Raw genomic sequence first — 13,176 nt, forward strand, 5'->3', positions numbered from 1 at the left:
TTGTTTAATCTCTCCTCCCCTTCCATTATTTTTCTTTTTGCAAGAATATTTCAAGCAAATCCCAAAGATATTGTTTCATCTATAAATGCTTCAGTATGCATCTCTTCCAGATAAAGCCCTAAAAAGCCACAGAGTAACCATAAAAATGGTTATGAATTAATGCCTATTCATTATTAACTATTAATAATAGGCATATATTAATAGCATAGTAAGAATGGCATTTAATTCAACTTTCTCTAATTATTTCAAAAATATGTTCTTACAGTTAGTTTGCTTAAATCAAGATCCAAACAGGTCCCACTCATTGGAGTTAAAGACAAATCTGACAGACCTCTTGCATCTCATTTTATCTGTAATAATTTCCAATCCTCTGCATTTTCTGCCATTTACTTTATAAAGAATCTGAATGATTTATCCTGTTGAGTTTTCCACATTCTGGATTTGACTGATTGCACCCCTGTGGGGCTCGTATAAGTTTCTATGCCATGTATTTCCTATTAAGCTGTTAGCTAGATCTGCTGCTAAGTCACTTCAGTTGTGTCCGACTCTGTGCGACCCCATAGACGGCAGCCCACCAGGCTCCCCCGTCCCTGGGATTCTCCAGGCAAGAACACCGGAGAGGGCTGCCATTTCCTTCTCCAGTGCAAGAAAGTGAAAAGTGAAAGTGAAGTTGCTCAGTCGTGTCCGACTCTTAGCGACCCCATGAACTGCAGCCTACCAGGCTCCTCCATCCATGGGATTTTCCAGGCAAGAGTACTGGAGTGGGGTGAGAGGCATAATAAAATTCAGAATTCAAGTCAGCTGGCAAAAATACTTAATAGATGATATAGTATATGTTCCTTTTATCACATCAGAAGACGTACAAAGTGTGCTATCCCACTTTTGGATATGTTAAGCTGGATCACTGAGTTAAGGTGTGTTAGCCTGACTCATCCATTGCCAAGTTCCCCATCGGTGATGATCATTGCCTATGTCCACCTCCGACAGGACTGGCAAAATGGTGGTTTGTCTAATTCTATCATTCCATTTATAGTTATCAGCTTGACTTTTCTGTAAAAAAAATAATTTTCCCAGAAGTTTCCTGGTGGTCCAGTGGCTAAGGCTCCAAGTTGCCAATGCAGGGGACCTGGGTTCGATCCCTGGTCAGGGAACTAGATCCCACATGCCCAAATTTTGAACCTAAGATTCTGCATGCCGCAACTAAAACCTGGCACAGCCAAATAAAAATAAACATGGAAATATTAAAAAAAGAAATTTCCCTCATCAACTGTTTTGTTACCCTGAAATACAGTTAGTTGAAGAAATAGCCTAAGGCTCTGAAAAACATCGCCCTTCCTTTTTATACACAAAATAAGATTCATAAAACACAGAACTCTGATCTCCAAAAAGTGTCCTTATTTATTTCAAAATTCCCAAAAGGGTGCCCCAGTGTTGGATCATGCAACCAAAAATGTATCCTAATTTTGACATTCCAAGCTGATGATGCCTGGGAGATTTGTGGTACACCAGCAGAATAAGAACACCTAAAACATATCTTTGGGGAGAAAATTGATATACTATTTGTATATAAGCTTTTTTAAAAAAGCATCCAAGAAGTTTTCATGAAAAGATTTTAAATTGTGTTGACTTTCCTACACTTCTCTTTTGTTTCAGAGGCAGGAACAAGTGACTAGACAATAGTCATTATGATACTCAAGGCTTCCGGACTCTTAATCTCGCTCTGGATGCCTCCCTGCCTCAGCATGCATCCACAGTCCAATCTATCAGCTGCAGGCACCATGCTGGCTGAACTTGGACGTCCTGGCTCCTGATTCCCTATGTCCGGTTCCCCTGTTTGGAAAGCGGTTAGCGCTGCCCATGACGACAGCAGAGACATCACCTTGCCGACAAAGATCTGTCTAGTCAAAGCTATGGTTTTTCCAGTGGTCATGTATGGATGTGACAGTTGGACTATCAAGAAGGTTGAATGCTGAAGAATTGATGCTTTTGAACTGTGGTGCTAGAGAAGACTCTTAAGAGTTCCTTGGACAGCAGGGAGATCAAACCAGTCAATCATAAAGGAAGTCAGCTATAAATACTAATTGGAATGACTGACGCTGAAGCTCCAATACTTTGGCCACCTCACAAAGAGCCAACTCATTGGAAAAGACCCTGATGCTGAGAAAGACTAAGGGCAGGAGGAGAAAGGGGTGACAGAGGATGAGACGGTTTTATTGCATCATTGACTCAATGGACATGATGTTAAGCAAAGTCTGGGAGTTAGTGAAGGACGGGGAAACCTGGCATGCTGCCGTCCACGGGGCTGCAAAGAGTCGGACGTGACTTAGCAACTGAACAACAGCAATCATGACAGCGTCGTGGATCAGGCCAAGGGACTCCAGGCACTCGCCAAAGCTGCTGCTCCTTAGACAGCAAGAGCACAGTGGACAAAGCTGTCCCTTGTTGGGCTGCCCTTTGCCCCCAGGGCCCGACAGCGGCACTAGATGTGCCTGTTCTCGGAGAGCTCTGTCGGCATCTGGTTCTCATCCTCTGCCCAGAATCTCAGCAAGTCTCTCATCGTGACAAAGCAGTTCTGGCCCTTTCAACTCTTTACTCCTCCAGCCATGGATACTCCTGCCCAGCCTAAACCAGAAGGGAACCAATACCATGAGACCTTTCTGTCCCACTTTCCTTCTGCAATCAAAACTCCAGGCTTTTTCCTTTCTGAGTTATTAAAAAACTACCCCCATTCCATCCAGGCCCACCTATGCGGATCAGATAACCTGAGGGGCCCGGACCCTAGCTCAACAAAGCCAAAACGTCCCCACGAACCCTGTCTGTGTTGGAGGATTCTATTGTTTGTGGATGCTATTGCTCAGGTCAAACCATGGGGCTGCCTCTCCTCATTCTAGCCCTGCCTCCACACATGACACAATCCTCAGGAACAACAAGCTCTAGAGTCAGTTCTACTTTGGCTAAACAAATCCAAGTCTTCCGTAGCCTACCCACAGCTCTCTGGGCATCACTATCTATTTCTGGCCATGATTATTAGATTCAGATTCAAGAGACTTGGTTTCTCATTTTACCTCCTCCATTCATTCATGATATGATTCAAGGAACATACTTCTCTTAATTCTGGTTCTTCATTTGTAAGATGGGGGAAATAACATCTGCCTTGTTTATTTCATAAACCTTTTGTGATGGTCAAAGGAGACAATGGGTGGGGAGATGCTCTATAGTTAAGAACAGTTAACATGTGAGGGATTATGGTGATCACAGGATGAAGATGATGGTGGTGACAATGGTAATCCCGCTGAGAGTGGTGGTGAGGGTGATGGTTGGCACTTTGTCAGCCCATCCTCATAGGAAACACAGCAGCTCTTTTGAAGGATTAGGGAAGACGTGACCCAGAACGCTGCCTGTTAAATGGTGTGCCAAGTTGCTTCAGTCATGTCTGACTCTCTGTGACCCTATGGACCATAGCCCATCAGGCTCCTCTGTCCATGGGATTCTCCAGGCAAGAATACTGGAATGGGTTGCCAGGCCCCCCTCCAGGGGATCTTTCTGAAGCAAGGACGGAACCCATTTCTCCTGAGTCTCTTGCTTTGTCAGGTGAGTTCTTTACCACTAGTGCCACCTGGGAAGCCCTGTTAAACGGAGAACACATAGAAAGAAATTCCTCTAAAAGTGTGAATGCACGGGAAATTACCATTTCAAAGAAACATGTAAAGATGGAGTGATTGCAAAAATGTTGGTGGTGAGGCATTCTGAGTTACAGAATAAAAAAGGCAGCACCAGTGGGCGGAAAGTGAACAGAAGTAAATTAGGAGACCTGGTCTTCGCAATGGTTAGGGAAGAACAAGCAAGCTAACATTTAACTGACGGCCTATGATGCGTCTGGCATTTTCCCAGGTGCTTTACATCAAATCTATTACCTCTTCTGCTTCTTGCTAAGTCACTTCAGTCATATCCGACTCTGGGCAACCCCATAGACGGCAGCCCACCAGGCTCCGCCGTCCCTGGGATTCTCCAGGCAAAAACACTGGACTGGGTTGCCATTTCCTTCTCCAATGCAGGAAAGTGAAAAGTGAAAGTGAAGTCGCTCAGTCATGTCTGACCCTCAGCGACCCCATGGACTGCAGCCTACCAGGCTCCTCCATCCATGGGATTTTCATAATGAACCAATGAAGGGCAATGAGAGATATTTTTTTTATAATTCACTATTTTATACACAAAAACATAGGTAAGTAACTCCTCTGACATCATAGCTGGTAAGAGGTGAGATTCTACCAATATCTGGCATTATCCAAGAGGTGCTCCCTGGAACCTCTATTTTTTTTCCTGAGTCTAAGAAGCAATGGGTCAAAATTCAACCAGTTTCTGCTTTGTCAGTGCCTTCACTACACTGATTTTCTTTATAAATCTCTGAGACCTGGTGATAGCATCTGACGGTTCACAAATTCTCTGACCACTGAATATTCTTTTCAGGAAGGCTCTTAGAGTGCCGTCATGTCTGGGATACATTTGGAAAAGGCCATCTACACCTGGTGTCTCTCATGAAGAACCTAGAGGCAGTAACATGAGTACAGGACATTCCAGGTCACTCATTCCCACCCCTCCCCTTTTGATCTAATTTCACCTGTGAGGTAGACGGTACAGGAAATGTAATCCCACAACAATTAGTGGTGGCTCAAGGTGGCTTAAGTGCCTGGGCCACTAGCCAAAATTTAATGATCTGGGACACAGATAAATGCTTTATCCACACACCAAAAAAGGCAAAAGGGACAAGAAGCAGTACTTTCTTTCTCAGGGTCCTGGGACCTCAGACAGACCCAATAAAAGATGAGAATTCTTGTTCCAGAATAAGTTCTCTAGCCTGTATGTAAATATATAAATATTTACATATGAAATACGTAAATTATTACTTAACTCCAGATTAAGAACCTCCCATAGAAGGAGGGTTCCTGCTACAAAGGGAGAACTGATATATTTTGCTCGTCTGAAGATGAACCACTGCCCCCCTCCCCTTAAAACACACACTGAAGCGACTTGGCACCGACTGCCGAGACATGGTCTTTAACCCCGCGGGCTTGCCCAGCATGACTTTACCTTTTGGCGTTTTTGTCTGCAGCATCGTGTACTGACAGCTGGGGGATGTTGTCCTCATCTAAGCTTCTCCGTAAACCTCGAACCATGAGCGGGCTGAGCCATGACAGCGTGAGGTAGGAGAACAGGCCAGCATCATCCAGGGGCTGGGGCTCAGGAAACCTAGCAGAAGAGACACGGGCAACACGGTGACACCGGGCCGTGGGCTCCAGGGGTGGACAGCTCAGGCACAGGCAGAACTTGGAAGAGACGAACAAGGACTGGGGGAAAACCACAGTGTGGATTCTACACCGTCTACATGGAGAAAACAGTATTTTTTCATGACTATTATTAACATCACAAATAATAGTCATGAAAAAATACTTTTTTCCTACATCCAGAGGACCACACTGTGCTTTTTCCCCAGTTCTCATAGTTAAAAACCAGAAGCAACAAAACATCCAGCAACAGAGGAATGATTTAAAAAGAAAGAAGACAAATACGGCATATCCTGCACCATGTTGTAGAAAACAGTGCTGCTGCTGCTGCTGCTGCTAAGTCGCTCCAGTTGTGTCCGACTCTGTGCGACCCCATAGACGGCAGCCCACCAGGCTCCCCCGTCCCTGGGATTCTCCAGGCAAGAACACTGGAGTGGGTTGCTATCGCCTTCTCCAATGCAGGAAAGTGAAAAGTGAAAGTGAAGTCGCTCAGTCGTGTCTGACTCTTAGCGACCCCATGGACTGCAGCCCACCAGGCTCCTCCATCCATGGGATTCTCCAGGCAAGAACACTGGAGTGGGTTGCCATTTCCTTCTCCAATGCAGGAAAGTGAAAAGTGAAAGTGAAGTCACTCAGTCGTGTCTGACCCTCAGCAACCCCATGGACTGCAGCCTACCAGGCTCCTCTGTCCATGGGATTTTCCAGAAAACAGTGCAGAAGGGTCTAAAAATAGGGACGATCTACACGCAGAACATGGAGCGGGCTCTAAGCATACTGAAAAAAAGGTCACTTGAAGATCAAGAAGTTTAAAATATTTTTACTTATATAAAAAACGAAGAAATAAGGGAGATCAGACAGAGAACAATATACACATATCTATATTATATATATTTTAAATATCTATATTATACATCGGAGAAGGCAATGGCACCCCACTCCAGTACTTTTGCCTAGAAAATCCCATGGACGGAGGAGCCTGGTAGGCTGCAGTCCATGGGGTCGATAGAGTCGGACATGACTGAGCGACTTCACTTTCACTTTTTACTTTCATGCCTTGGAGAAGGAAATGGCAACCCACTCCAGTGTTCTTGCCTGGAGAATCCCAGGGACGGGAAGCTGTCTATGGGTCACGCAGAGTCAGACACGACTGAAGCGACACAGCAGCAGCATATTATATATAATAAACATCAAATTATATAACAATTTATATCAAATCATTCATAGATTGACTTTGAAGTAGGGGTTAGAAATTGCAAAGGAGCAAAACTAAATTCTCATCACTTTAAATGTGTATGCTCTGCTTCTGTAACTTCCATAAAAACTGTAAAAAACAAAAAAAGTAAATAAGAATGATAAGGTCATATCTTTGTGAATCATTCACAAAAGACAAATAATGATTTCATTAAGGTGTTGATATTGTGTGTAATTTCACTTTTTTTTCAACATTGTCTCTAATGTTATATGGTTCAATATGAGGAAAATTCAACATTAAAAAAGATTTGGGGAGATAGATGTGAAGACAAAAATGCCAGACTTGCAAGATGTTCTCTTGTTCGGGTTATGGACTCTTTTCTCCACATTCTGGCCCTTTACATCCTTCCAGCCCACCAGCGATCATGGTTGTACGTTCTGGGATATGCTGGCCGGGCCTCAGCAGGGGATGTTGGGAGAGAAGAACTGAGGGAAGATGAGACATTATAGGAGATGTGTGGGGCCATCTGTGATGGCAAGGGTTGGGCCAGAACTAATGCGCCGGGGCTGATATTCCAAGGGCCCAGCAGAAACATTTCTTCTCTAAGATAAGGCTGTCCAGCTGAACTCAAGTACCAAAGTTCTCTATTCCTGGTGGAGATACGATTGATTTGGTGGGTAACAATGTAACTGGTATTGATAGAAGCTCAAATTTAAAAAATAGGAAAACCCCTGCTGTTTGTTTGTTAGAAAAACACTGGAGCGAAGAGGGATTCCTAAATACAAAGTTTTTCCCATGACGAAACACTGAGGGATCAGAGCAGAAGTGTTAAGCGCCTGTCAACAAATGCTGCATAAATGAGTATGTGCGTGAATCTGTGGAGTTCCCTGAAGCCCCAGGTGTATAAACCAGAAAGTCATTTGGGGATGGTTGAAACTATGGTTTAGTAGAGGAGGCTCCATGAATTTCTTAAACTCTTAAGCTTAAGGTAACATCACAGGGCATTTGGCCCTTTCAATGGCTGCCCATTTTTCACTGGATGAAGACCGACGTACTTAATGTGGTCTGTGGAGACATGCTGGTGGTGTCGCCTTGCCGCATCCACTATGGCCAGGACTCTGCAGAGGCACTGGCCTCCTTCTCAGATCCTGGACACGCACATCACTCTGTTCTCCCACTGCAAGGCCAGGCCCTCGCACATGCTGCCCACATCGGCCTCCTGATCATGCTCCAGGTCTCAGTTTCAGTGTCACTCAGAACCTATCATGCTGTCGCTATTCTGTGTCCCTCACACCCCCACATTTCTTTACAGCACCTTCCTCAAACAGCAATAATCATATGTTTCAGTTCAGTTGCTCAGTCCTGTCTGACTCTTTGCAACCCCATGGACTGCAGCACACCAGGCTTCCCTGTCCATCACCAACTCCCAGAGCTTACTCAAACTCATGTCCATCGAGTCAGTGATGCCATCCAACCATGTTATCCTCTGTTGTCCCCTTCTCCTCCCACTTTAAACCTTTCCCAGCATCAGGGTCTTTTCCAATGAGTCAGCTCTTCGCATTACGTAGCCAAAGAATTGGAGTTTCAGCATCAGTATCAGTCCTTCCAATGAATATTCAGGACTGATTTCCCTTAGGATGGAGTGGTTGGATCTCCTTGCAGTCCAAAAGACTCTCAAAAGTCTTCTCCAATAGCACAGTTCAAAAGCATCAATTATTTGGTGCTCGGCTTTCTTTATAGTCCAACTCTCACATCCATGTGTGACTACTGGAAAAACCATAGCTTTGACTAGATAGAACTTGGTTGGCATGCTTATAAGCTTACTCATTCTCCCCCATGTGAGGTCGGTAATGGGCAAGGGTCGTGTCTGGCTGGCTCACTGTTACCCCCCACAGTCTAGCCCAGTGTCAATGAGTCCTGTTGACTGACTGGCTGAATGAATGGAGATGCTGGCTGTGCTGCCCTGATGTGTCTCAGGTTTCTTGGGAGGTGTTTGGCTGTGCAGGGTGACAGGACAGTGTTGGGACAGGGCTGTGCAGCCTTTTGGAGGGGTCCAGGTGTGAGGGCCTGAGTATCACTGCCCTGGAGGGTACCGACCCTCAGCTCCCACTCAGGACTCACTTTGGCTTTGGTCGGAAGGGAATCATGGTTTTCCAGGCAGCATCATACTTCCCTCTCCCTGGTGCCTCAGGTTCCCTCACCTGCTGTCTCCAGGGGCTATCTTCAACAGTTATTGTTTTCTTGGGAAAGAAAAAACAAAAGAGCATCAGTTTCAGACCTCACAAATACTGTCCTGAGGGAATGAGGGACCAGCCACCCAAGGAGGATAGATCTTTCCACATTCAGCCTCCTAGAGAAAGGATATGGCAGTCAGACAGAAAAAGACAAATAGTCTATGATCTCACTTACATATATCTGAGATATAACATCCATAAGATGTTATGGAAAGACCCCCAAGGAACTTTTTGGCCACCCCAATAGAATAAAGCAAGAGAGTTCCAGAAAAACATCTACTTTTGCTTTATTGACTAAAGCAAAGCCTCTGACTGTATGGATCACAACAAACTGGAAAATTCTTAGAGAGATGGGAATTCTTAAGATGGGAAGATGGGAACCATCTGCCTCCTGAGAAATCTGTATGTGGGTCAAGAAACAACAGTTAGAACTGGACATGGAACAATAGACCGGTTCCAAATTGGGAAAGGAGTATGTCAAGACTGTATATTGTCACCCTGCTTATTTAACATACATGCAGAGTACATCAAGTGAAATGCTGGGCTAGATGAAGCACTAGCTGGAATCAAGATTGCTGAGAGATATATAAATAACTCCAGATATGCAGATGACACCACCCTTATGGCAGAAAGAGAAGAACTAAAGAGCCTCTTGATGAGAGTGAAAAAGTTGGCTTAAAACTCAACATTCAAAAAACAAAGATCATGGCATCTGGTACCATCACTTTATGGCAAATAGATGGGGAAACAATGGAAACAGTGAGAGGCTTTATTTTCTTGGGCTCCAAAATCACTGCAGATGGTGACTGCAGCCATGGAATTAAAAGATGCTTGCTCCTTGGAAGGAAAGCTATGACCAACCTAGACAGCATATTAAAAAGCAGAGACATCACTTTGCCAACAAAGGTTCAGTTCAGTTCAGTTCAGTTGCTCAGTCGTGTCCGACTCTTTGTGACCCCATGGACTGCAACACACCAGGCCTCCCTGTCCATCACCAACTCCCAGAGTTTACTCAAACTCATGTCCATTGAGGTGGTGATGCCATCCAACCATCTCATCCTCTGTCACCCCTTTCTCCTCCTGGCTTCAGTCTTTCCCAGGATCAAGGTCTTTTCCAATGAGTCAGTTCTTCACATCAGGTGGCCAGAGTATTGGAATTTCAGCTTTAGCATCAGTCCTTCCAATGAATATTCAGGACTCATTTCCTTTAGGATTGACTGATTTGATCTCCTTGCAGTCCAAGGGACTCTTAAGAGTCTTAAACAACACCATGGAGCCAACAAAGGTCCATCTAGTCAAAGCTATGGTTTTCCAGGAGTCAGGTATGGATGTGAGAGTTGGACTATAAAGAAAGCTGTGTGCCAAAGAATTGATGCTTTTGAACTGTGGTGTTGGAGAAGACTCTTGAGAGTCCGTTGGACTGCAAGATCAAACCAGTCAATCCTAAAGGAAATCAACCCCGAATATTCATTGGAATGACTGATGCTGAAGCTGAAACTCCAATACTCTGGCCACCTGATGTGAAGAACTGACTCATTGGAAAAGACCCTAATGCTGGGAAAGGTTGAAGACAGGAAGAGAAGGGGATGACAGAGGATAAGATGGTTGGATGGCATCACCAACTTGATGGACATGAGTTTAAGTAAGCTCTGGGAGTTGGTGATGGACAGGGAAACCTGGTGTGCTGCACTCCCTGGGGTCATATAGAGTCGGACACAACTGAGCAACTGAACTGAACTGAACTGAATAGAATAAAAAATACCTACCCAACTAACAACAAAACAAAAACCTGACTGGTAATTGCCAGAGGTGAAGATAGGCAAAATGGGTGAAGGTGGTCAAAAAGTACAGACATACATTTATAAAATGAATAAGTCATGGGAATATAATGTACAACATGGTAACTATAACTGATAATATTGCACTGCATATCTGAAAGTTGTTAAGAGAGTAGGTCTTAAAATTTCTCATGAGAAAAAAAAAATAGTTGAACTATGAGTGGTGATGGATATTGTGGTGATCCTCTCATAATTTATACAAATAATGAATCATTATATCACACATCTGAAAGTCATATGATGTTTTATGCCACTTATGTCTCAATAAAAATAAATAAAGGAAAGCCTGCCAGGTAGGGAATGAGTGATGTGTCAGAATAACCAGCTCCCAGCTCTGGCTCTGCTCCTACTCTGGGCAGTTCCCTCAACTTCTCTGGGCTTTTCTCTGGCCATAAACACTGTAGACAAGAAAGGGTGTTATGTTTAGTCACCCACAGAATGCAAAACCAAGTCACTCTCTAAGGATAAAACTATTAAAAAGAAATCAAGAAGTAAAAAACAAATCACAAGACATTACATGTTACCCTTTTGATAAAGTAGGAAACCACTGAAATGAAAAAGGTATATTATCTCTAGGACTTCATATAGAATAAATAATACTCTCTTGAAAACACAGTAAGGGATCCTTGGGTAAAGGTTCAGAATAGTGGTTCCTGAAGGAACCAGGGAGAGTTTGGGAATGTAATGGGGTCAAGGTCCGAACTGGTAAGTTGGTGGTAGATTTATTGGTGCTTATCATATTAGTATAAGTAAGTGCATAAATAAGTGAGAGAGACAGAAATGGGGTGGGGAGTGGAGGGTAGTGGGAGACAGCTGTATGAGCCATGAACATGCATCATAATCAACAATTATGATTCATCTAATTGTAGAAGCCAGAGCTTCATTTTAAAAAACTCAAAATTGAATAAATAGGGGACCAAAAAAATTTGATCCAGTTTATGACCACTGACAGTACCCTTTGAACTCAGTTTCCTGGTGTTTTGATGCAAAGGAGATCTACTTACATAGCTAAGTCCTGAAACCATGTCATCATCTACATCCAAGCCGAGATTCACAAGGCCACCAGAAGACCTGGGGACCCAGTACATCCTCCTTCTGGTCATTTTCAGGTGTACTGCCAATTCTTTGTTTCCCAGAATCAGAGAATCTGAAAAGGCAACAGGTAAGAACAGCTTAGATGGAACCCCAAGCAACCAGGAGAGGGGGATACCGCTCAAGAAGGAGTGTCCGGGGGGGCTGTCGTCACAGCACCTGCTCTTCCCTCTGTTAGGAATGGGCTTGGCTCCCTGTCTTTAAACTTCTACTTGGGGCTCAGCCTAAGATCACCCAGGGAAACCCCAAACCACCCATTCCCAACCTACATCCTTGGGCCAGGTCAATCTTCTTTAATATATTCAAGGCTTGCTCGTAAAACCATGCTTCTTCTTCTTCTTTTTTTTTTTTTTAAACCATGCTTCTTTAACCATGCCTCTTCTTTTATTCCAGTCTATAATTGTCTATTTAGGTGAATCACTGATTTTTTAGAGTTCATTTCTTGGACTAAACGGAGACTCTCACAAGGACAAAGACAGGTCTGCTTTGCTTACTATTAAATCCCTCAGGCCTAGGGATCCCCTAGGAGGAGGGCAATATTCAGTAAATCAATGGTGAATGAATGAATAAATAAATGAAAGAAATGTGATTTTGCCATTCTCAGACTCAGGGGAGTGGATCTGGGTATGCCTGAGGACATTTATTTATTTATGAAAATATTTATAAATCTATTTGGCCACATCAGGACTTAGCTGTAGTATGTGGCTTCTTTAGTTGAGGCATGCAAAATCTTATTTGAGGATTTAGGATCTAATTTTCTGACCAAGCATGGAACTCGGGCCCCCTGTATTGGAAGCTTCAAGTCAAAGCCCCTGGACCACCAGGTCCTTGATTTAGGAAATTTAAATAACTAAAAAATATATTAATTTGCTTTTCATTTTGCCTTTGTGAATATATGATTCACTCTCAGAACATCCATGTGCCTGGGGCAGGAGAGGGGATGGTAGTCAGTAATGTTTCTGAAGGAATGGAAAGAGAAAGAAAATGTATGACAGGGCTGGCATCATGGGGTGTGATGGGTGTCTCACCGGGCCCCAGCTTGTGATGGACTTACAGATGTTCTGCCACCACCATCTTGAAATTCTTCACAATCGGAACAAGGAGTCCCACATTTTCGTTTTGCACTGGGTCCCACAAATTATGTAGTCAGTCCTCCTGCTCAGATATAGCTTTTGGCATTCAAATACTGGATTGTGTTTCAAGTAAACAGACTTGAAGACTAGCCTATTGTCTTGGGAGAAGATTCTCTAAATTCCTTTATCCCATTCCCTCTCATCTCACTTCCTTTTAGCAAATCACACCCAAATCTGGTGGACTCAGTTTCTGGAATTCTCCTATAGAGCCTATAAGACAGATTCCCCAGCCATGGCACCAGGCCATAAGTATACAGTTAGCCCTCTGTACCCATAGATTCTGCAATCAAAATTCAACCAACTGACTATAGATAATATTAAGGAAAAATAAAAGAAAATCTCAGTATTCCCCAAAGGAAAGCTTCAGTTGGCAAAGGAAACTGTTTACATAGCATTACATTGTAT

The 13,176-nt window shown here is 43.7% G+C and overlaps 1 protein-coding gene across 3 annotated transcripts in view; it reads right to left on the reverse strand.

The window, feature by feature from the left end:
- ABCC11 (ATP binding cassette subfamily C member 11) overlaps positions 1–13,176 on the reverse strand; it is an 87,499-nt gene that overhangs the window by 65,593 nt on the left and 8,730 nt on the right. For all 3 annotated transcript variants that reach the window (XM_086349468.1, XM_086349469.1, XM_086349467.1), the window contains exons 2-4: positions 11,551–11,693; positions 8,596–8,714; positions 5,089–5,247 (exon numbers count right to left, since the gene is read on the reverse strand). In XM_086349468.1, coding sequence (XP_086205594.1) covers positions 5,089–5,247; positions 8,596–8,714; positions 11,551–11,649 — 377 coding nt within the window. In that variant the 5' untranslated portion in view covers positions 11,650–11,693. The remainder of the gene's footprint in view (positions 1–5,088; positions 5,248–8,595; positions 8,715–11,550; positions 11,694–13,176) is intronic.

This window comes from Bos grunniens, chromosome 18 (genome assembly GCF_055505025.1).
Source record: "Bos grunniens cultivar Pamir isolate PY7600 chromosome 18, Bosgru_T2T1.0, whole genome shotgun sequence".
NCBI lineage: Eukaryota > Metazoa > Chordata > Mammalia > Artiodactyla > Bovidae > Bos > Bos grunniens.